We start from the raw sequence: 22,768 nt of genomic DNA, 5'->3' as shown, positions 1-22,768 counted from the left end.
CAGGGATGAATGAGAAGATATGTGAGCCTGTATCCAAGCTTCAGGACAAATACTGTCTTTTCCACTAGTCTCAGATCAAAGAACTGGAGGACAGAAGGAAGATTTGCAGGTTATGTTGCAGATAAACTGAAGATGTGTGCAGAAGCAAGCTGTCAGTAGCATGTTTACAAAACAAGAAGTTAAATTGAAATTTTGAAGTCAGCCCAAAATTGAGATCTCTAATGCTTGGGCACATGCTTATCGTGTGTGCAGAACAAGGTTACCTTATGCTGGTCTTGTCAAACCTAGAAGCAGTTTGCAGCTTGTTTGAGCATTATGGTCCAGTATTCTAAGTATCACATCCAGAAAACAGTAGATTCATGCTTCTTGTCGTTAAAGACCATGAATACTGGAAGAAAGTAAAGACTGACAGGTATGAAGATAAATCATAGAATCATTCAGGTTGGAGAAGACCTCTAAGAACAGCTAGTCCAACCATCGACCCATCACCACCATGCCCGCTAATCCATGTCCCTCAAGTAATGTGTGAGAAGGTTACTCTAGATCCAATAGATGTTTAAATTACTGTTTTCTATCATGTTCTCTCAGAGAATTTGAAAAAAGAAGACTTCTTAAAATGAGTTCGTTCTACCTTGCATGGAAGGGGCAAACTTTACCTCATTAAATCTTTTGTATGTTTAATAAAATGTTTCAAGTGTTGCCCTCCTAGTGAGATGCTTGTGGTATACCTGAAGAGCATTCAGTGTTTTGAAAGAGAAAATGTGATTGGGAATTTTTTTTGAAATGGTTTTCTGATTTAGTAGCTATATTTAGATAAAATGCCTGTGTGAAACAGTATTTACCAAGCTTTCTGCAGCAGCCACAAGCTACATTGGGTACAATATTGAAAGACACTCCACAAGAATCTGTTCCAGTTTTGACCAACTTGTGACAATTTTCTGTGGTTCAATACACCAAATTTTCTGAACTTCAGAGAAAACAGGTGCAGACAGAGCTCATCAGTCTCATTTTTGAGTTTTGCTAGATATGCAATCAACTCATCAGGGGGATTTGTCTCTTATATTGCATTGTTTCATCTTCCTTTTGGCAGAGAATCACTGGGTGAAGCATGTGAAAGGGCTGAAGAAGGATTTAAATTGTTCAAGCTGATTGCATGAATGGGAAAAGGAATAGGAACATTGTAAAGAAAACTATCCAGGAAGAGAAAAAAAAAACCAGAAACACTAAAAAAAAAAATTGGTGTTGAATGTTAAAGCAATCATAATAGTAAAATCTCCTGTAGGAGTAATGGAGAAATTATGCTGACCTATTTCAGTGCTAGAGCACAATCAGCTTCTGCATGAAAACTCTTAATGTAGTCATGGACATTTGTACTTCTGGGCTTCCAAAGAGTGGGATACACTATCAAGAAAGGTTTGCTGTCAAATTTGAGGTTACTAGTCAGTCCTTTCTGATTAACAATGTGAAAGGTTGTGAGAAAAAAGATTTTAAAGGCCTGGTTCATAAATATATGCTTTGCATTTTTATTTGCCTGCAGGTGATCTGTTCAGTTATTATTTCATCAGTGTGACACTAGTCTTACTGCACTCTAATGACTAAGGAAAACTGCTGTACTGCAACAGATTTAGGTAGATAACAAGACTTTCCCTTATTTCACAGGGGAGTAATAGGTGAGTTACGCCACTGCTCCATAACCCACTTGACTTATGCCATTCCACTGGCCATATAATCCAGTACAAGGTGAACAGAAGTTCATGTTCAGATATTGTTCAGACATCTGTGACAGCAGAACCAACACCACTGACACAGTGTAGAAAATAGACAGAGTGGAAAATATCTTACTCAGTCAGTGTTAACCATAGCTCGGAAGGCGTGGATGTGGTCCGTGAATGTGTCAAGCCAGAATAGTACAAGAATGATAAAGAGACTTAATTCTTCCTACTAGTGTAAGATTACATGCTGAGATGGTGAGATGATGAGAGAAGTACATTTTCCCCTCTGCTTCTTGGCTGACAGAAGGCTTGAGCAGATGTGAGATGAACAAGGTAGGATATGGACTCTTGCCTTGACTTTCCAGGGGGATGGAAAGGTACTACTGAGTGTGGAGCCTGCAGTTTCTTATGGCCATAGCCTAAAATATGCTGAGTGAGGGAGTGGAGAGGAGGCAGAGAGGGAATTCTGGATCCGTTCCTTTGTAAACACGCTCTAGCAGCAAGGGGAAAGGAGGAGCCTGATAAGTACAGTGTGTGAGACTGATTTTTAGAATATATATTGCTTTTACAGAAGAGGATGGGTGAGTCTTGGCAGAAGCTGAGCCACATGGTTGGTACAATTTGACAAGATTTTCATCCATCTGTCCTCATTCAGAACTCTGGGTGACTGGTGTTTTATCAAGTGATTGGACTACTTCATTTTTTATTATTATTTATTTTAATGAACCTGTTAGTACTTGAAAAGGTTGACGTATATTTTATGTTTGGAAGATTTGTATTTGGAAAACAGCCCTCTTCCTGGTTGTCTGAGCAATGGCTCTAGGTTAGTGAGCATGGTGGTGATGGGTCTACGGTTGGACTAGAAGACATTAGATATCTTTTGCAATGTTAATGATTCTATGATTTTGTGATTCTATGAAGGTAGCATGGGCTTTGCTTTGTCTGTGTTGCACTCCATTATTCATTAAAGGGAAAAGTGAACTGCTTATTTTTCTCCCCCCAGTCAAAAAGGACACCTACAAAAGTCTCATCTCTTTATATTGAAACCTATGAAGAATCACTGCAGCCTCTTGTAATTTAGAAATCAAACATGTATTTTGTGCTGGGGCAAAACACTGAAAATATTGGAGGGAACAACCACTAAGCTTAATCACCAGCTGTGGAATCTGAGAATACCCATCTTATATTTCCACATGCTCAGGACCCAACATAAACAAACATTAGTACTGGCTATTGCCTAAAAGAATGTGTCTATTTTTAGGCTGGATGGGGCTCTGAGCAACCTGATTGAGCTGCATGTGTTTATTGCAGGGGAGTTGGACTTCATGACCTTTAACGTTTCCTTCCAACTGAAATGATTCTATGATTCTCTGAGCAGAGGCAATATTACATTTATTTGCTGTACAGCAAAAAGCCTTTCTTACCTTCTTCTCGTGGAACCTGAATGAAATAGAATAATTGCCCCAAGCTGCAGTAAAGAGAGTAAGTCTCACACAGGGGAAGGGTATAAAAGTTCTACTGCTCTTGAAATGTCTAGCATAAGCAGAGAGACCTGTATATCCGAACGACATCTATTGAAATGCTCTTATGCTTTTATGTAGTCAGAGTCAATATGCAGCCTGTATTGTAAGGATTTCACATCTTTAGAGGAACCTTGGAAGAGGAGCTGGACCATGTGGGATTGGATATTGGATATGCTGAAGTGCTCTGAAGTGTGAGGGCACAGAAAGATAGTAATAGTGTGTCACAGCTCTCATACAGTGCCTCTTCGCATCATGCAGAAAGTGACTAAGGACTTGATGATCTTGAAGGTCTTTTCCAACCAGAGCAATTCTGTGATTCTATGATTCTAAGGATAGTAAGAACTTGCCGGGTATAGTGAATATTATTCTGTACTGAGAAGATGTATGGCTGGCTTACAGATTTTGGAAATGATGTACTCTTTTCACCCATCCAGTAGCAGCACTTAGGAAAAAAAAAAAAAAAGAGAAAAGAATATTCTACCATTCCTCCTCTTAAATGAAGCAAACTAAAAAGTCCAATGCATTTCTGAATGCAGTGCAAGTAAAGGATTTAAAGCTCAGAAAGCTTTGATTTTTTAGTAGAGGCAACCCTTTTTCCCCCTATCTTTTTACAAGAAAATTACCCGGAAACTTTGAACCTAAAGCAATTAAACCGAAAAAGGAAGGGATGATGACACTCAAGTAGAGGAAATTCCTGTAAAGGAAACAGAGTCTCAACAGTGTTCAGCTAAACCTTACCACAATTCGTACCACGTAGTATAAAATGTGCAGGTAAGATTTTCAGATAATCTCTCCTTTTTTAATTCTAGATTTTAGTCTGTTCACCACTTATACCACTTACACCACTTACAGGTGAGTTAGTTTTACTGTCTTTTAATATGTGTTTTAAAGTAAAGTGTTCTTAATTACTTGAGCAAAAGAAAAAAAAAAAGCCTTAGTAAGTAGCTTCAGTAGACTGTATTTCACTTCATAGGCTTGGTGAAGTTTTTTCTTCTCTTGTGTGACTATTTGTAATCTTACATTTAGAATCAGATTATCAGATTAATCAGCCTTTGTGATGTAAATCTGTGACAACTGATAGAAATTGATAACTCTGAGGCTAAAGTGACTTTCATCAATTTTATTTTTTTCTGAGTGTCTTACAGGAGTTAAAACATAGGCAAAAGGGAACAGCTCTTATTCTTCTCTTTTGCATTGTTTTACCATAGGAAATTACTTTAAAACCACATTAGCCTCCTTTGCATGTATGTTGATTTCCAGTGAAACAGCATCCTAAATTGCTGAACTAAGGATATGACAGTATGGATGCACACATGGTTGGAGAAGACAGAGAGGTAGATAGTGTTACCTAGGGAAAGATTGTCTTGATTTTCCTGGCAAATACTGGCAAGTCACTGAATATTTTAAGTCACTGAATCACCTTGAGTCCACCCACAGTGTAAACAAATATAGATGGTCATTTAAGATTATCCTTTTTCAAGAACCCCCTTCTTTTGGTAACTGTTGTTTGCTTTAGCTGTGAATTTCCCTCTCCCTATCTAGCACATTTACAAGATCACACTTCTTAACCTCACATGCTGTCATGATGGCACTTCTGTAATAAGTGTTAACTCGTGTTTGGTAGTGATGTACCTTATCACAGCTAGCAGAATACAACAGAGGGTTATGCAAATTGCTGACCAAAGCTATTAACTTCATTAGTTAACCCTCCTTTTCCCACTTCTTCCCATTCACAGTGACCCTTTGAATGCAACCTGAGGGTTGTTAGCATGGAATTAAACTGGAGAGCATAGACATTATGTGTCATTTGTATTACTAAATGCCTTGTGTTGCTTCATATGGTTTTGCTACATATAGTCTGCTTGTCCCTGTTTACAGACAAAGGAATAGCTGGAAAATCAGCAGTCCCAGAGCTTAACTTCTAATGGCTTAGCAAATTGAACTGAGGCATGAAAGAGAACTGCAGCTGTCACCATAAAGGGGCTGGACCATTTGTTTAGGGTGAAGAGAGATGAGTGTGGTAGGACAGAGTGACAGATGAGACCACCTCTCTTTGGCAACAATGACCCATTGCATCAACTTTCCTGCTCAGGGGAGTTCAGCACTGAATCACAAACAAGGCTCTTGGGTTCTGCTAGCAACTGACACCAGTATGCTTTTGCAACATGGACTGTTGGGTGACATAACTCAGAACATGATCTTTGCTTTATACAGAGTTGCAACACTAATGGATGCTTTGAGAGAGATCTTCATGACTGCCTTAAAACTGCCAAGAGAGTCAGGATCCATTCATCCTTATGCAGTGGATAAAAGTCTTTCTAAAGTTTAGGAGGGCTTTCACCCAGTGAAACTCTGTCTCTTTATTCAGATTGACTTACTGGCTTGGAATTTCAGTATGTTTTTAAGATGTATACGGGATAATGACATTTTGACGGTTGATTTGATGGTCTATAAGAAAGCACCAGGATGGGTTAAGGCAAACAAATGAGCCTCCCCTTTATGACCTCTGAGTGTAAAAATAGATTGTTCCACTCACTTGTAGGGAATAGAGACGTCTTGACCAGAACAGTGACTAAAGTGCTCCTCTCTATGTGGGTTAGGTTCCTGAAAAAATGTAGTGTGAGTTCTCCATATCTAGGCAGCCAACTCATGGTGCCCTGGATGATCTCTTGATGCCTGCCTGTTTGAGTTGTGTCTAATTTGCATGAGATGCTCACAAACTAGGGACTAGCCCTTGCCTGACCTTTTTTTCCCTCAGGCTGACTCAGTGTTTTTCTAGCCACCGCGTAAATGCAGAGTCACTTAACAGCCCAAAGAGCGAAGAAAAATTCTTGAGGTCTGAATTGCACAATGTGAGCACCAGCAAAGGGTGTGTCTTTACTCACTGAGATCTTGAATGAGAAACATCAGTGTTGGAGATGTTCTAACTAAATATCCAAATTCATCTGGGGCTGTTGAAGACGAATGCTGGGCAACTTGCCTTCTCTTTAGCCCCACAGCTGGAAAGGCTGTGGGATACAGCTCAAACCTCTGTGTAGTAGAGGCAGAATAATTCATGCAACAGGGTTCAGGGTTTCACTTTGGTGAGGAGGCTGCAATGTAAGACTCTTAAGTGCTTTGTGGACCTGCTCCCAGACCTTCTGGATGTTAGAAGCTCCCCACTTTATGCTCACAAATGTCAAAGCTCAGAACTGACACCTAACGATGGTGTGGATGTTGCCCTGTTCTGCAGTTCTCTAAGGTCATTCAGGCAGCACAGTGCTGTGATGCAGAAGATATGTGTATATGTAATGCTTACCTGTACTGCATATAAGATGTATGATAAATATATCATTGCAAGATATTTTAAAGAGATTTTCTGTATTCTTGTATACTGTTTATCTTGCATTTGTGTGAAATGATATGAGCAGGAAGAGCACTGCGAACCTCATTTTTAAAACACACTATCTACAAAATACTGTCTGCTATTGTTCATAGAGCTACACAATGAGTTACATATTTAACCACCTGTCTTGTCATTTTATTATTTGCAAAAAAAAGTCTGTTTTTCTCTTTTACAGAAAGCAGGATGGTTCTTAAAGAAAATATCTCAGAATACCAACCAAAATTAATAAAGAAGATGATGCTTACTTTTTCCTGGATTCTAGCATTGTATGGAACAGAAGTTAGAGGGATTAATTTGCCAGGTAAGAAATCCGCTTTGATGGGTTTTGGTGGTCGTAATACTTGCTGAAAACTTAGAGAAGCAGATCTACTTCTAGCCACGACTTCATGAGATGTAAAGAAGAATTTCTGGTAACCTAATGGTTAAAATATTAGTGGTTTTTATGACTCCTTGAAGTCTCCAGCAGCTGGTCCAACCATGGGGGAGGTGGAAAACAAGGCTGGATGAGATCAATATATCAGAGCTTTCCATTCATCTGTCTATCTGAAAGAACTTAGTTAATTCCAGTTGCAGAGAAACCAAAACTGCAAAGGATTTCCCACTGGGGCGTGTGAGAAACCAAACAGTTCATGTGTTCCCTTCTACTGATATGAAATCCTGCCACCCTTCTTTCAGGAGTTACTACATCCATTCTACCAGGAGGTTGGTCAGCCTTTTGAGAATTTGGGGTTGAGATGTGTGACCACAGCAATCAGAATCTGAAAATTCATTTCATTTAGACATAGCAACTGAAATGTACAAGGGCAAAGATTTGAAAGCAATGAGATGATAATGAAATGTTTGTCAGTCTTACTTTAATTAGGGAGTGAGGCAGGCAGGCTCTACTTCTTCAGGTTTATCTCACTCCCTTCTCCATTAATATGAGGGAAGCTAGAAGAGCTATACTTTTTTTTCTACAGAGCGGAGGAGGTTTAACAGATTAGCATCCACATGAAAATCTTTGGTTCACTAAAAATCTTAAGCTATTTTCATGTTAAGCATTTTGAAAAAAATGTTTTGAAAAAAGCATGTGGCAACAACTTTTGAACAAGCCTTTGAGAACTTTGATCAATTCCATGTTTAAGAAAATTATTTGGTCAAAGTTGGTCATTAGTCCAAAAGTCACATGAAAAAAAAAATATTAGCATGAAGAAAGGGAAAACTGTATTTTTTTCAGTATTCTTTTTTTTTTTTTTTTAGACATGACTGCTGTGTGTGCTTTTCAGGTGGTACTGATATGATATTTTCCTACTTTTCAGGATGTTCCTATGTAAAGCCTCAAGTACGGTATCGTGCAATTAGTGATGAAGACTTTGTTTTACAATGTGCTTTGCCACATAAAGATGCTACCAACATTTATAACAACTCAGCTCTGAAGCAACATGAGATGAAATGGTTCTGGTGTCAGAAAGACAAAGGACATCTTAAAGCTGTTGAGGAAAGCTCTGACGTTACTCTGCAAGGGGATGCACTTTGGTTTAAACCAGTAAGGGAGAATGCTTCTGGAATCTACATCTGTATGATACAGTATGTAATGGGGAAAAGGGCTTATATTTCTAGGTAAGAATTGATGTATTTATTTTGCTTTTATATTAAAAGTTTAGCTTTTTTTTCTGTATCACTCAGTGAAAAAATCCCGTGTCTCAAAATTGTTCTGGAGGTTCAGACAAAGGCAGATGCAAAATGTGCAGGCTATGGTACAAACACACTGCATCTTCTTGCTGGCAATGGGAATTTAATAGCTTGTCCTGGGACAAAATGCTACAGCCATATGGATAAAGTGGATGTAAGATGGTACAAGGTAAGAGTCAGTCCTTTAAGTATTCAGAAGTGCAGTGGAAGTACGGAATTCCGCATAGTTTCTTTACAAATAATTGTAGTAACTGAGAATAAAAATTGGTTATTTACAAAATTGACACTGCTTTAATTTAATAAAATTTAATAATAATAATAACAATAATAATAATAATAATATAATTAATATTAATATTAATAAATATAATATTAATAATAATAAATATAATAAATAATAATAAATATAATAAATAATAATAAAATAATTTAATAAAATTTAAAATTTTAAAGTTCTGTTTTGATTTTAAATTCTGAAAATATCGAATGTATGAAAGAAAAAATTGGCTATGTTAGAAACAAATTTATTTTAATATTAATATTTCAAATTGTTCTTTCCAAGAATCTGTGTTCTAATGAGGCACCATCTCACAGAGAAATTACTGATTTAGTCTTTTTCAAATGACTGCTAAATTACCTTCAAGCTAAAATTTATCCCTACTTCGTCTGTAATAATTGTAATATGCTATAGAATCATAGGGTCACAGTATCACCAAGGTTGGAAAAGACCTACAAGATCATCCAGTCCAACCATCCACCTATCACCAGTAGTTCTCATTAAGGTGAAACAATACTACAGTCACTAGTAGTTACTATACTTACAAATAGTTCCATCTAAGCTTGTACTATATAAGCAAACAAAAATAACTGAAAATTCAACTGTTCATTTTAATTCCTGGTACTATTTACAGTATTTATTCATCAAGCAAAATGATCATCCAGTCAAAGTTACTCTTCATTTACTTCCAAGCTTTATATGAGGTATGTCTTTACCTCATTTTGCAAAAAGTTTTTGTTTTCAGTGAAAAGATTTTGGCTTAACCCTACTGTTACTGTCACGGCAATTCCATCCAAATATCTTATAATATAGTTTAACAGCAGCAGTAACAACTACAATAAGAATACATTTAATTATTTGATACTATTTTATTGTTGTTAGGATGGCCGTCAGATAGAATACAGGAAAACCAGGAAAAGCCTAAAGTTTGTGGATAATGAAATCTACTTGAAAACAACTTATGTTCAAGACGCTGGAATATACATATGTGATTACACCATATTTGACAACACTACTCAATGGACAATGAGAACAGCAGTTACAGTAGAAGTCGTTGGTGAGTAATATTTTAACTGTTATAAAATACTTCAAAAATATGCTTTCCCTGTTCTTTAGTACTCTATTAATATATTTTGTTCAGGATTTTGTTCTGAAAAATTATTAACCAGACTAGCTACACTTTCATTAAAATTCACTTCCAAGTATTCTGAGGACATCTCTGGGCAGTGTCTAGGACCTTCGGTATTTAGTAATAAATTTAGTAGTACCATAGATGTCAAGATCTTATTCTGCCTTGATTCCTAACAACGGGAATAAAATCTACACAAGGTTTTAAATCACTTAATCTGAGAGTAGAATTCATGAAACCACTGCTGGTGCCAATGTTCTCCATGCACTGTATGTTCAGTGTTAGAAAGATATTTGAATACCAAGAGGGAAGAATGCTAATCTTGCTTGGCAGATGTGGAGTATAATGCTGTATCTCATTCCTACACATGTCCTGAAGTGGTGGCTTGAGTTAAAGTATGAGTTAAAGAATTCCCTTCTTCAGTTGGATGACATGGTATTTTCTTCTGTAACGCATGAGATCTTCATTTTTTCACTTAAAAATGGTGATGTGACGTTTTGTATCAGAGGAAATACAGGACCTGAGAGCAATCTAACAACAAAGACAACAAAGCTCTTTGTTTTTGCATGCTATCTGGGGACAGCATCACTGCCTGTATGACCTGTTCTTTCAGGCCTTGTCTTCTAGGCTGGAACACCAGCAATGTGACACAGCTGCATCTATTTTGTATTCAGAAGTAGAGGGGTTGCAGCTTTCTCTGCTTCAGCGTAGTTCAAAGTTAAAAAAAAATAAAATAGTGTTTGTGCGGCAACATTTCAACATTTCCTGTAGTATGGGATTTCCCAAGAATATCAGAGCCGTGCATTTTAGGCCCTTCATGCCACGTTCTCACAGCCTGGGTACCTGTTTATCACACTGCACAAACTAGGTGTCATTATCCTTGCTATTTGTCAACTCCTGCTTAGAAAAAATTCTAACGATGTGGTATTTTAATGCACGTACTTGTGTTGTGTATTTAAAGTGTGAATAAGGAGTTAGTGCATGCTTAGTGGATGTGGAATGGAGCTTGGCAGGGAACGTGTATGGGGATTGGGTACCACAGGGGATTTTGCAAAGGGGATCCTTGTTTCTGAATCCTAAATTACCTCAGGTGCAGTGCTGATGCTGAGCTCCCCAGTTCAACTACTGACATAGCAGTTTAAGTATCTATATAAGTTTTGTAGAGAAAGCTTTCATACTGTGAATTCTCCGACAGCTTAACAACCATAAATCATCCTCTTGGACTGTAATGTCAAAATTCCACCTAACATCAAGAGAAAGATATACCTTTGAAATATTTTCTCTGGTCTTTGGCATTGACAATAGCACTTATTAATAGCAGTCCTGTTAATTGCAGCAAAAAACACTATCCATCCACCAAACATTTTGCATCCCAGTGGTGTGGCGATTCTTGAAGCAGAACTTGGTAAGTTTATTCTTTCTCTGATAGTGAAAGAAAATGTTCAAATGAGCAATTGTAGATGATGATAAACCTTGATAAAATAAAACAGCTTTGCTCTCTTGGAGCTTTGCTCTCCAGAGAATTTTCTATAATTTTTTTTCTTAATTAATGTATTAGTGAATATTAAAATAAACATTATATATTACATGTATCGCAGTATACTAAAGGGAAAAACAGTCCAGTGACCTTCATTCATGCTCTTCCTGTATTAATTTGTTTCAGGAAAACCCCTTGAACTGGAATGCCGTGTACAGTTTGGGTTTGAAAGAGGTACTCAGAAAAGAGTAATATGGAAAAGAGACAATGAAAATATAAATGAGAAATTGAACCAGGAAACAAGGTAAGAAAGCAATACAACAGTAGTGTTACTATGCTGTTGGCAACTGTAAAAATCCTTCCACAAGAACTTTACTTAATATGTAATTTTACTGAAGGGAGCTCAGAACCATCTGTCCTTCAACATGTTATTGTGCCTGTCCATGAGTACATTTACATACAGAAGCACATGTTCAAAATATGATATGGCCATAAATTCAAGAATTCAGTATTTTCTGTGTAGTCTTAACTCTTTTTTCCCAAAGCTTTATCTCACAGGGAATTTCAGCATGAATGGTGCTTGGCCCCTTGTGCCTGCATCAGCTGTGTGCCTGTGTGCTCTGTTGTGCCTTGCTGACAATTCACTCCATCTCTCTGAAAATTGTCTCTAAGTGGGGAATAAACTGGATCCAGTGAAACAGTACTGTATACCAGTTCTCTGTGACATAGAATTGTGTGCCTCAAAAGCTGGGCTGTTTTTATTGAGTTATGTGCATTAGATCAGAGTGGGGGCACGCAGAAATGAATTTCAGACCCTGCAAGTCTTCCCTGGCAAGAATTAACTGGACTCCACAGGGCAGTGACATACAGGGGAAAGGTTTCCTGTGACCTTAAAGAATGGAATAGAATAGAACAGAACAGAACAGAATAGTTAATTAGAAGGGACTTTCAAAGACCAATGAGTCCAAACTGCCTGACCACATCAGGATTATCCAAAAATGAAAAGATGTTATTGAGGGCATTATCCAAATGCCTCTTGAACACTAGCAGGCATGAGGCATGAGCCACCTCTCTAAGAAGCGTGTTCCAGTGTTTGAACTCTCACAGTAAAGAAATTGTTCCTAACACCCAGCCTGATACCCCCCTGGTGCAGCTCTTTGCCGTTTCCCTTCTGCCGTCAGTTGTCAGGAGCAGAGCCCCAGGCCTCCCTCTGCTTCCCCTCCTCGGGTTGCTGCAGGGAGCAATGAGGTCAACTCTTGGCCTTCTTCTCTCCAAAATGCACAGCCCAGTGCCCTCAGCCTCTCCTCACAGGATATGCCCTCAGCCCTGCCACCAGCTTTGATGTCCTCCTCTGGGTCCTTTCGAGGATATTATCATTAAGAGCATACAATACACAAGATGAGGCTGCACCGACCCTAATATGTAACAGGAGAATCACTTCTTATTACTGGCTGGCTATACTGTACCTAATGTATGCCAAAATACGATTTACTCTCTTGGCTACCAGTGAAGGCTGCTGACTCATGTTGAGCGTGCTGTCAGTTGAGATGACTTGAATTGTCTCCATGCCTCCCTTTCCTTCCTGTATTTTCCTGTCTCATTCAGTTATACAGCGTCCAACTTGGGCAAGAAATCTATGCAATACAAGCATATATTTTACTGCTCAGTTCTGAGTCATAGAATCATAGAATGGTTTGGGTTGAAAAGACCTTTAAGACCATCTAGTACCAGCCACCCTGCTATAAACCATTCTCAACAGAACTTTAGCACATGTTGAATCCTAAAATTAACTGCCCATATTCGTGCCCACGACTCTTGGGTTAGTGGAGGTAGCTCATTGTCACATTGGCACACTGGCCAGCAGTGACATGACATGAGGCATACTTGAGATGACCCACAGACACATGTACTATGGCTTCCAAAGAGAAACACTGAGACTCAGAAGCACTGGGTATTCCTAAGAGTGCCCCAAAGGCACTTTTGTCACCATTTCGTTTTCTGTTCTTCAGTTCCTCATTTTTGTTTTATTCTATTTGCCTGTCCTGTCCTTGGGACTTTTATCCCTTGGAAAAAGATGGTGCTTTTCCATCTTTTTTCTCAGCTTGTTGTCTCTCAGGGCTCCTTTTTGAAGCTTAATTTCTCTACATTTGTCCTGCGGGGGGTGTTCGAAGTCTTAGGAAAATTCAAATAATCTCACTGAAGTAAAAAAGACCTACATATTTAAAGCTAAGCAAGAGATTAATTATTTTGCTGAGTTGATGAAATAAGAATAAACTTTTCAGTCTGCAAACCTTTGCTGTCATTATCTTCTTATGATGCAAATAAAACACAAATGGAGGCTCCAAACCAGAGTTATGCATCTCTGTTAAAACTTCAATTTAGATGTTCAGAATTTTCTAAGATCTTCTTTCTCTGTATTTGAGATGTTTGGGGATTGTATGAATGAGCTGCAAAAGTGTCACGCAAATATATACTTTTTCTTTTTAGTGTTTGTCCAAGATGTTTAAAGGGACATGTGCTTCGTCATGTTGCTAAACTGAAAGAAGTTACTGAGAAGGACCTAAGAAGCAACTTCATCTGCTTTGCTCAAAATTCTGTGGGGAATGCTACTGCTGTGATCCAACTGAAAAAAAAACAGAGAGGTAAGAACAGATGGAGGACTGCTTGCCCTTAAAGATTTGCATGGGATGTTTCTGTTTTCCCAATCCTTAGCATGCATGTTTATGCTGTACCTGATATGAATATGGCAGCCTTTCAAGCAAAGGCCAAAAAGAGAATCAGTGTGGAAATTAAACCATTCTCTCATTTGAACCATAGCTCACAGCGGACATTCATCACTAGGATGGCACAGGAAGTCTCCAGCAGGGTTCTGTGTGCAGCTATGTGTATATTTTCCATTTTAAGCAGTTTTTGTTTTCAGTCCCACTGAGTGTACGATAGACCATTTTCTCTATACCTTTCATCTCAAATTGGCTTTTCGTACTAAGAGGGAGATACAGTTCAAGCACTATCCCTCATATTAGACTGAAACACTGTGCTGAAATTTGCAGATAAATGAATTCCTGTCTTCTCTAAACTTTGCTAGAAGGGAAGGAATGAAGATTGTGAGCTTCTTTTGTGAATGGAGCTTTTTATCTAAGTTGGAAAGTCTGACTTACAATAAACCCTTTTCTTTCTACAGTGTTTTTCTTGTACATACTGTGCAGTGCCATTTCTATTCTCTTTGCATTTCTTTTGTGCACTGCCTTTATTTATCAGCACTGGATTGAAATAGTGCTGATGTACCGAAGCTATGTGGCCCACAATGAAACTACAGAAGGTAAGAAATACGGTATAAAATTACTATTCTTCACTTTTATCCTATTGTCTTTTGTTCTCTGAGTTAATCTGGTGTAGGCTAACCCATTAATTCAATTCTCTTAATAACCCTGTTCTGCAGATCCAAAAAGGACCTGAGGGTCCTGATGGACACCAGGTTGAACATGAGTCCACTATGTGCCCTAGCTGCTAAGAATGCTTAGTATTCTTGGCTGCATTCAACAAAGTATTGCCAGCTGATCTTTCTGCTGGCAAGAGGTGATCTTTCTGCTTCAGACAGCTTTGGTGAAGCCTCACTTGGAGCACTGTGTCCAGTTCTGGCCTTCCCAGTATGAGGGACATGGATGTACTGGAGAGAGTCCAACGGAGGGTCACAAAGATGATCAAGAGAGTAGGTTTTCCTCTGAGGAGGGACTGAGAGATCTGGACCTGTTCAGCCTGGAGAAGAGGCAATTCAGGGCAATCTAGTCAGTGTGTACAAATACTTGAGAGTAGGGTGTACAAAAGTTGAAGCTAGGCTCTTTTCAGTGGAGTCCAGTGCCAGGACAAGAGGCCATGGGCACAAACTGAAGCACAGGGGATTCCCGCTGAACACAGGGCAACACTTCTGTACTGTGCAGGTAACAGAGCACTGGCACAGGCTGCCCAGAGTCTGTGGGGTCTCCTCCTTGGAGATGGAGCCAACAGCTGCCTGGCCACGAACCTGGGCACCCTGTTCTGGGTGGCCCTGCTAAGCAGGGCCAGAGGGACACAGAGGGCCCTGCCAGCATTAGCCATCCTGTGGTTATGTGAAATAAGATAATGAGGAACACAAGCTTAGTGCACTTTGAGGCAGTTTTTGCTTTCTGAAAGTTACGCTGACTATCACGATTTTACATCAGTGATCAACTTTTTCAAATTTCAAGTCTCTGTAGCAGCATTGCCACATCATCTCAGCTAAAATGGGCCTCCGACATATTAGGTAGCAAAAAATGTATCAGAAATCACAGTGCCTACTTCAGTGAATTTAGCATTTAATTTTCTCTAGTGGATTTAAATAAATCTGATAGAAATTACCCAAGGAAATTTTTATAAAAATCCTTGAGTCTTGATGCATCTTGAGACATATAATATATGAGTTTACTTTCATGTTTCCATAGGTGTATTTCAATTATGTGTGAATACAAAATACATTTATCTATGTATCTATTAATACATAAATGGTGAAACAATTGACAGCCTTTTTGGAAAGTATTGTTGTAAGCTCTAGGACATCTGTCAAAAGTTATTTGGGAAATCACTTAAAATTTCCCCTCTGCTTGGTAGCAGATTGCTTTAAGAACCTCTGGAAAGTCCCCTTCGACCTTACAATATTTGTCAGCAGGACAGAGACAGGCCTGGCAAGATTTGTACATTGAAGTTTAAGACCCTTTTGTATCTCTTGTGTCTTCTGTCCTATTCCTTGACTCCAGTGTACTGCATGTGCACAACCCGATTTATGGCATGGGGGGCATGAAGTGTGCAGACTAGATATGCCTATTCAGCAGGTTTTATGCCTGAAGATGACTCACCCCAAAGATGTTCTCACCTCATATGGATGTGTATCAATTTACTTGAGATTTGAAATGGCTTGCTCATAAAGCAAAAAAGCAAAAATTTGATGTCATTTTGCCATTTCTTCCTTTCCATCATTCCTTCCCTCCCACTCCTATTAGCACAGCATTAGAAAATTGAAGAACCACAGAAGCTGGTAGGGACCCTGGAAGTCATTTAATTCAAGTTACTGCTGAAAGCAGAGCCAGCCTAGATTAGATGGCTTTGGACCTTGTTCATCCAAGTTTTGCATGCCTCAAGAGATAGACAATTCACAACATCTCAGAACAACCTGTTCCAGTGCTTGACCATTTTTGCAGTGATAAGTTTTTTTACTAACTTCTAATGGGGATTTTAATTATTGCTGCTTGTATTTGTAGCCTTCTCTGCTATCACTCTGGGCCTCAGAGAAATCTCTCTCCATCATCTCTGTACCCATTCAATAGTTAGCTAAAAACAGCAGTAAGCTCATTCTTTATCTCACACTTTTCTAACCCGTGATCTTCCTCCATAGCTAATTAAGATATACTTCTTAAAAATCTTGCCTCTCCCACAGGGAGAAAGAAACAGTGAAGAAGCTGGGGAATTAACGTTTATAGACAAATTTTACAGTAACTTTGCTTAACTAACATCATTTCCAACATTTTGAGCATCTGAAACATATGTCCCAAAAGTTTCTCAGGCTGTAATGAGAAACTCTCCTGTACTGTTCTGGAAAAAATATCCTAATTGTGCTAACTACGTATGCATTTTTTAAATTGTTTTTGCAGTAGTGATGCTAAAAAGAAAAGCAACAACAACAACAACAACAGCAAAAACCATTATGTATTTATCAATGGTGGTTGTCTAATAAGATTGCAGTGACCTCTATGGGTGAAATGAGGAAAATATCTGGCTTGTTTTGCAAAGAACTTATTGTCATTTAAAAGTGGCGTTCAAAGAATCTTTAGATCAGGGTGTAGCTGGACATTTCAGCTAAACCAATCTAGTGATCCACTGCCCCGCCTCCAAGCCATGTGTGTTTGCTGTTGCTGATTCACTCTTTTGGGCCTACATTGGCTCAAGTTAGCAGTAAAATAGCCCAATAGAAAGTAATAGATAACTAGAGAGCTAGTTCTGTGGTACGAACTGTTACCACAAGAGTTTCAACACTCTTACAAGGAAATGGCAGAAGTGTATGGCCAGGAGCACTGGGGATAGTCTCAGCCTCTAAGCTGAATTTTCCAATTTTCACGCCTATGTTTTCTTTTGATAATATACTTTCTGTTATCTGCTAGTTATGAATGTAGTTGTTCAACCCCAACTCATGTGGGTCATTAATTTTCCACATGCATTTCCTTTGCTCCCAGGGTTCCATATGATTTCTTCTGATCCTTATGGTCCTAATCTAACATCTAGGGTTAGAAATCACAATGTTAGCATGGAGAGATAAGATTCAATGCTATTACCTATGTGACTGTGCAGGGATTAGATGTCTCAGTTCCCGCTCTGTGAAATGAGATCAACATGGTGAAATCTAGAGAGCTTTTCAGCTCATTCTGTAGAAACACCCCATGCTGAACAGCTGAATTACTTTGTGGTTCCTCTTGACTATATTTACATGGAATATGAATCAGCTGATTAAATAAAGATATCTGCTGTCATTTGACTTGCCTGAGAATATCCTACTATTCCAAAATATTTGGGTCTCCAATAGCGCCTATGTAAAATTTGGCAATCTCATCAACCAGCCTCAGGGCATCTCAAATGGCATTAGGAGCATTCATATTCATATTGCACTGAGATCAATGTGCCTTTTGCATCATGAGCAATTTCTTACGTTCTCTTTCATCTTCCCTCAAGTGCAGCTCAAATTTCATTTAGCAAATAGGTTTCTTTTGTTTTATTGATAGGAATGGGTAAAATCTGGGGCATTAGTACCAGAATGTTTCAGAGCTGAAAGTTCTTTACATATTCAGCAGTAGCACTTTGCAAACATTCTTTAAATGCGATTGGAGCAAAGTTCAGGAGCTGGATAGTACTCTGTTTCTGAGCTCATATTTGAATCAGATTTAATCTTTGCCACTTCCGCCCTTCTCTCTGATTAGAAATAGCAGTGTATGAAAAGAGCATATCTTTCACAACAGCTAACATCCAGGGACGTTGTTCCTCCCAGCTTTTTAAAGTAAAATTCACTATATTTATAAAGCAGATTGTGCATTTGTGACTATCTTTGGACTCAGCATTCGGGTGAATGACAAAAAAGGTTGGGAATCATTTCCTAGAGCATAGAATTTTCCTGGGAGGTGCCAGATCTCCCACTGGTTAAAATTGGCACATAGATGTAAAAATAAAAAAAAAAAAAAAAGAAAGGTGCCTAATTTAAACTTTCTTGCATTGGTCATCTGCAATGTCCTCATTTACTTTGGTAGCATATGTCTACAGAGAAGAAAATGGAGAGACAAGCTTGGCTTTGTGTAACTGAACTGCTGTTCTTCATGACTGCTTTATAAGTTTCAGTTTGTGTTGGGTCTGCTTAAATAGGTAGCAAATGTATAGAACATAAATGGAAATATTGCATTAAGTAAGAAGCTGAATACTTCAGACACCTGTTAATGTATGCTGTGTTACTTATATATATATATTTATTTATTTTAGATGGCAAAGAATTTGATGCCTTTGTATCCTATGCAAAAACAGACTCTTCTGAAAGTAACTCTGCTTTTATTAGTGAGGAAAGATTTGCCCTGGAGATCCTTCCAGACATGCTTGAAAACAAATATGGATACAAGTTATGCATTCTTGAAAGAGATATTCTTCCAGGAGGAGGTAAGGTTCCTGTGGTTGGTAGAAAGTCTTCAGTTCCTTGTAACATTATTTTCTTTCCTAAAAACCTTATGCACTAGTTCAACAAATGGTATGTTTTGGCACAGGAGTTTCTGCTCATATCTTGCCGTGTTTGGTCTTTTTACCTGGTCTCTGCAACCAAGGAATGTGTATATTTGAGTGTGGTTGTTGAGGAGGCTCTGGGCAGCCTGATCTAGTAGTTGGCAACCCTGCACATAGCAGGGGATTTGAAACTAGATAGTCATTATGATCCTTTTCAACCCATTCCATTCCTTTCCTTTCCATTCTATAAGGTACTTGGCTGAGACAAAGCTTCTCATCCAAGAATTTATTCACAGGCAGACTCCATTCTGAAAAATGAATACCCTGAATTTTTCATTAGTTACTTTCTGACTCACCTTGGTCAGTGCCACTAGCAATAACTGGAAGTCCTGAGTACCTCTCCCTGGGAGAGACAGACAAATCCAAGTGTCCTTTGATAATTTGCTTGAATGTGCTGTGGTTGTGATCTCAGCTGTGCCCTCCACCTTTTGAGCATCCAGTTATGTTCTCAAAACTGCATAAAAATGGCAGAGATACCCTCTGATCATGAACGGTTTTAAGGTTAATGCGGTTGCTCAGCACTTCTATTTCTGGTTTTCTGTATTTCTGGTGATTATCCATTCTTAAATGAACTGATTTGGATAAAAAGTCCAATACACTTTACAATAACAATTGTAATTTCTTCTCCAGCATACACAGATGAAGTTGTTACAGCTATTAAACAAAGTAGAAGAACAATCATTATTCTGAGCCCAGCCTATGTCAGCGGACCAAACATCTTTGAACTGCAGGCAGCAGTGAACTGTGCACTGGAAGACAAAAAGATCAAATTGGTTTTAATAAAGTTCCAAGCTTTCCAGGAGCCAGAGACCTTGCCTCCAGTAGTTAAGAAGGCTCTTCGGATTTTACCAGTCATTACCTGGAAGCCTTCTATTTCTACTGCTCCAAACAAAAAGTTCTGGAAATACATGCACTACCACATGCCCGTAAATACCACTAAGGTGTTGCGAAATTGCAGCCTAAAGGGCTTTTTCCAAAGGTTATTCAGCCTGGTACATCGATAGCATAAATTTCAGAGGAGTGACTGGTATCTCAGGAGTTAATGGATTTAAACTTTTTTTTTTTTTTTTTTTTACATCAGCAGACTACTCTGGACTGTCACTTGAGCCAGCAATATCTCACTCTAGAGCTCTGAGAAGGGCTGCAGTGCAAACATGCACACAGCAAAACTATGTGGCACTTCTCACACATGTATATGTAAGCTATCTTTAGTAAGTTATTATTAGGATATTTATTATGTTGTTTTGCAATGATGTTGAGACATGCAAATGTTCTTCTCTTTCCATTGTTTTTCTGTTGAAGCATTTTTATACTTTTTTTTTTTCCTGGAAAAAAGATTAAAAAAAGAAATCCTGAGAAATCTTGTGGTTTAATTTTCTGCGCAGTTCTGCAGGACAAATCCAAGCTCTATATGTGAGTTACCTCTTCCTTGGAGAATACCAAGGATGAAAGCTCTAGGATGCTCCCACATCTAGGTATGCTGAAGGGTTTGATACAAGGAGGAATGCTGTGTCAGGGCTGATCCCAGGAACTACTATCCTTCATGAAGTGGGATAAGGCATTTCTACCAGCTCTGAAACATTTTGCACTCAGAAACAATTTGCATTCTGCTGATCCCATGTGGCAAGGGTCACTCCTGGGTCCTACCAAAACTGCTGAACATCATGGCACTAAATCCCATGATTTTCACAGCTAGTGGGCTTCCAAGGGCTCTGAAACATCTGTTTTTTTCTTGAAGACCTCTGCCAAGGTTCATACCACTTACCCTCAAAGCAACTTGCAATCTGTGTGTATGGCTATACCTAAGAAAAATGCAGTGGTTCCTGTTCAGAAGAAAATCTTCTTCTGTTGTCTTCTTTTGAACTCCAGGTGGTCAAATCAGATCAGCTGAGATAACCATCTTTTTTTTTTTTTTTTTTTTTTTTTTTTAAATAACATTTGTTATTGTGTGCCAAGTGAAATACATGCCTTTAAAAGAGGTAACAAGTTTCTAAAGGAGAATGTAATTTGCGTGGCCCTCCACCAGATGTCCCAACTGCAAACCCTGCCGATCACGTTTATTTGCACACCGAGTGGTTTTGTTACAAGGTGAGACAGAGGCAGGGAGCAGTGCCAAGAGTGGTACCTGCAGTGCAGCTGCTCTAGGGAGGCAGACAGGGACTGAAGGAAGCAGAAGAAGGCATGGAGCCTGTCCTGCCCATCTGATACTGTTTTCCTATGCTACCCTTACTGCCTGAATAGTGCACATCAGTGATTTTTGTAGTTATTAGTGGGAAAAATATCAGAGAGGCTGGAAAAATTATGTGTCCGGAAAGCTCGTTACTTTTCAGCAGAGTGATGCTGTGTCTGGGGTTTATCTGGGTCTGAGGAACCTGCAGAACTGGTATCTTCATATAAACTTCAGGTTCATCTGTAATACGAGGAGCAGTGCAGGTACGTTAGGGCTTTTAAAAGGGCCTCTAATAAGAAACTGAAGGAGTAGTGAGGAAGAAATGACTGTGGCTATGAGAAGTGGGAATTAACAGGTGTGAGTGTTGTGTACTTCCTTGCACCCCACTATATGCTCTATAACAGATAGCCACAGCCCTCAACATGGGCTCTCCTGCCTTTGAACGTATGAAGATGCTGAGTTACTTGCTGTCACTGTTGACTCTGGCATGCCCTTCTGCTGCTGCTTATTTGGATGAGCCTAGCCTGGGTAGTAGTTTGTTGCCTCACTATGAACATGATCGTGCTGATGCTGTTGACTCTTCACAAAATAAGAGGCTGCAGGTTTTCACAGTGGACTACAACAATGTGCAGATTCCATATGAAGTCACTCTTTGGATACTTCTTGCCTCTCTTGCAAAAATAGGTAAGTGGAAATGGTATCTTGGATCCTCTTTTATTGGTAAGAATTTAAAAACATACCGTGTAACCAAGTTTCTTGCATATGCTTTTGTGCTAGGGACTGTTTTTCTGTCCTATCCTGGAAAGAATAGGTCATTATTATGACAATGACAAACTTTCACCTCTTAATGCTTTCAAATTATTGAAATAAGTATATGGTTTCTAACTCTCATTTCTCTTGGGCTGTCTATGCTAATGTGTAGCAAAGGATGTCCTCCTCACAGTGCTGTCCAATCCTTTGTTCTAATATTTAAATATCTTGCGATGAATATTTAATATCACAAGACTATACAATCTGACACAGCTGTAGAAATCAGGAAAACAGCTGACTGAAACCTCAGCTGTACTTACTTTGGGAAGGAGGAAAGTAAGAACCCTTCTGTCATGTGAATAATAGAAAGCAATTTCCTATAAACTTTCGTTTTAAATGTTTGTTGTTTAATGTTGCTCAGAAAGTTACATCAGAGGAGGGAGGTGAAGCCTGATACTGGACTGACCGGATACTGGTCATAGGAAAAGCAGCATAAATGCCTATAGAATACACTTCAATACATCTAGCTTCTCCTGGGGCTCAGTGTACATATCTGAAAGAAGAGAGACAACGCTTGGAGAAATAGGGACTGTAATTAATAAAGAAAAAAATGCTCACCCTGTGTCTTATGCATCTATATGACTGGACTTAAGTTGATTTTGGCTTTTTGGAACTAAAGCAGCAATATGAAATATATGAAGATGATTGCAGTAATGAAGAGCTACACATAAGTGATTTCCCTGCCCTTTTGAAGTTCAGTGGGATTTTCAGGCACTCCTATAGAATGGGCAGAAGAATGGGAAGAAGAATCCCTTTATTTGATAAAACTGATAGAAGTTTTGAACATGATTTAAAA

General features: G+C 38.7%; 2 protein-coding genes across 2 annotated transcripts in view; both read left to right on the top strand.

Moving 5' to 3' along the window:
- The first annotated feature begins 5,272 nt into the window (after positions 1–5,272).
- LOC122178160 (interleukin 18 receptor accessory protein) lies at positions 5,273–20,166 on the top strand. The gene is given in 11 exon segments (XM_042868148.1): positions 5,273–5,412; positions 6,800–6,921; positions 7,919–8,186; positions 8,286–8,460; positions 9,451–9,625; positions 11,034–11,102; positions 11,361–11,478; positions 13,662–13,816; positions 14,356–14,493; positions 18,702–18,872; positions 19,623–20,166. Coding segments are annotated over 11 exon segments (1,905 nt in total). The 3' UTR covers positions 19,997–20,166.
- Positions 20,167–21,608: 1,442 nt separating this feature from the next.
- Positions 21,609–22,768, top strand: part of SLC9A4 (solute carrier family 9 member A4) — a 30,912-nt gene continuing 29,752 nt past the window's right edge. Inside the window, exon 1 of the mRNA XM_042867949.1 lies at positions 21,609–21,846. Coding sequence (XP_042723883.1) covers positions 21,609–21,846 — 238 coding nt within the window. The remainder of the gene's footprint in view (positions 21,847–22,768) is intronic.

The sequence above is a fragment of the Lagopus leucura genome, unplaced genomic scaffold (assembly GCF_019238085.1).
Source record: "Lagopus leucura isolate 7727_CA_CO unplaced genomic scaffold, USGS_WTPT01 Super-Scaffold_100001, whole genome shotgun sequence".
Taxonomy (NCBI): domain Eukaryota; kingdom Metazoa; phylum Chordata; class Aves; order Galliformes; family Phasianidae; genus Lagopus; species Lagopus leucura.
Note: the sequence above shows the minus strand (reverse complement) of the source record. Positions and strands in the feature narration are given on the sequence as shown.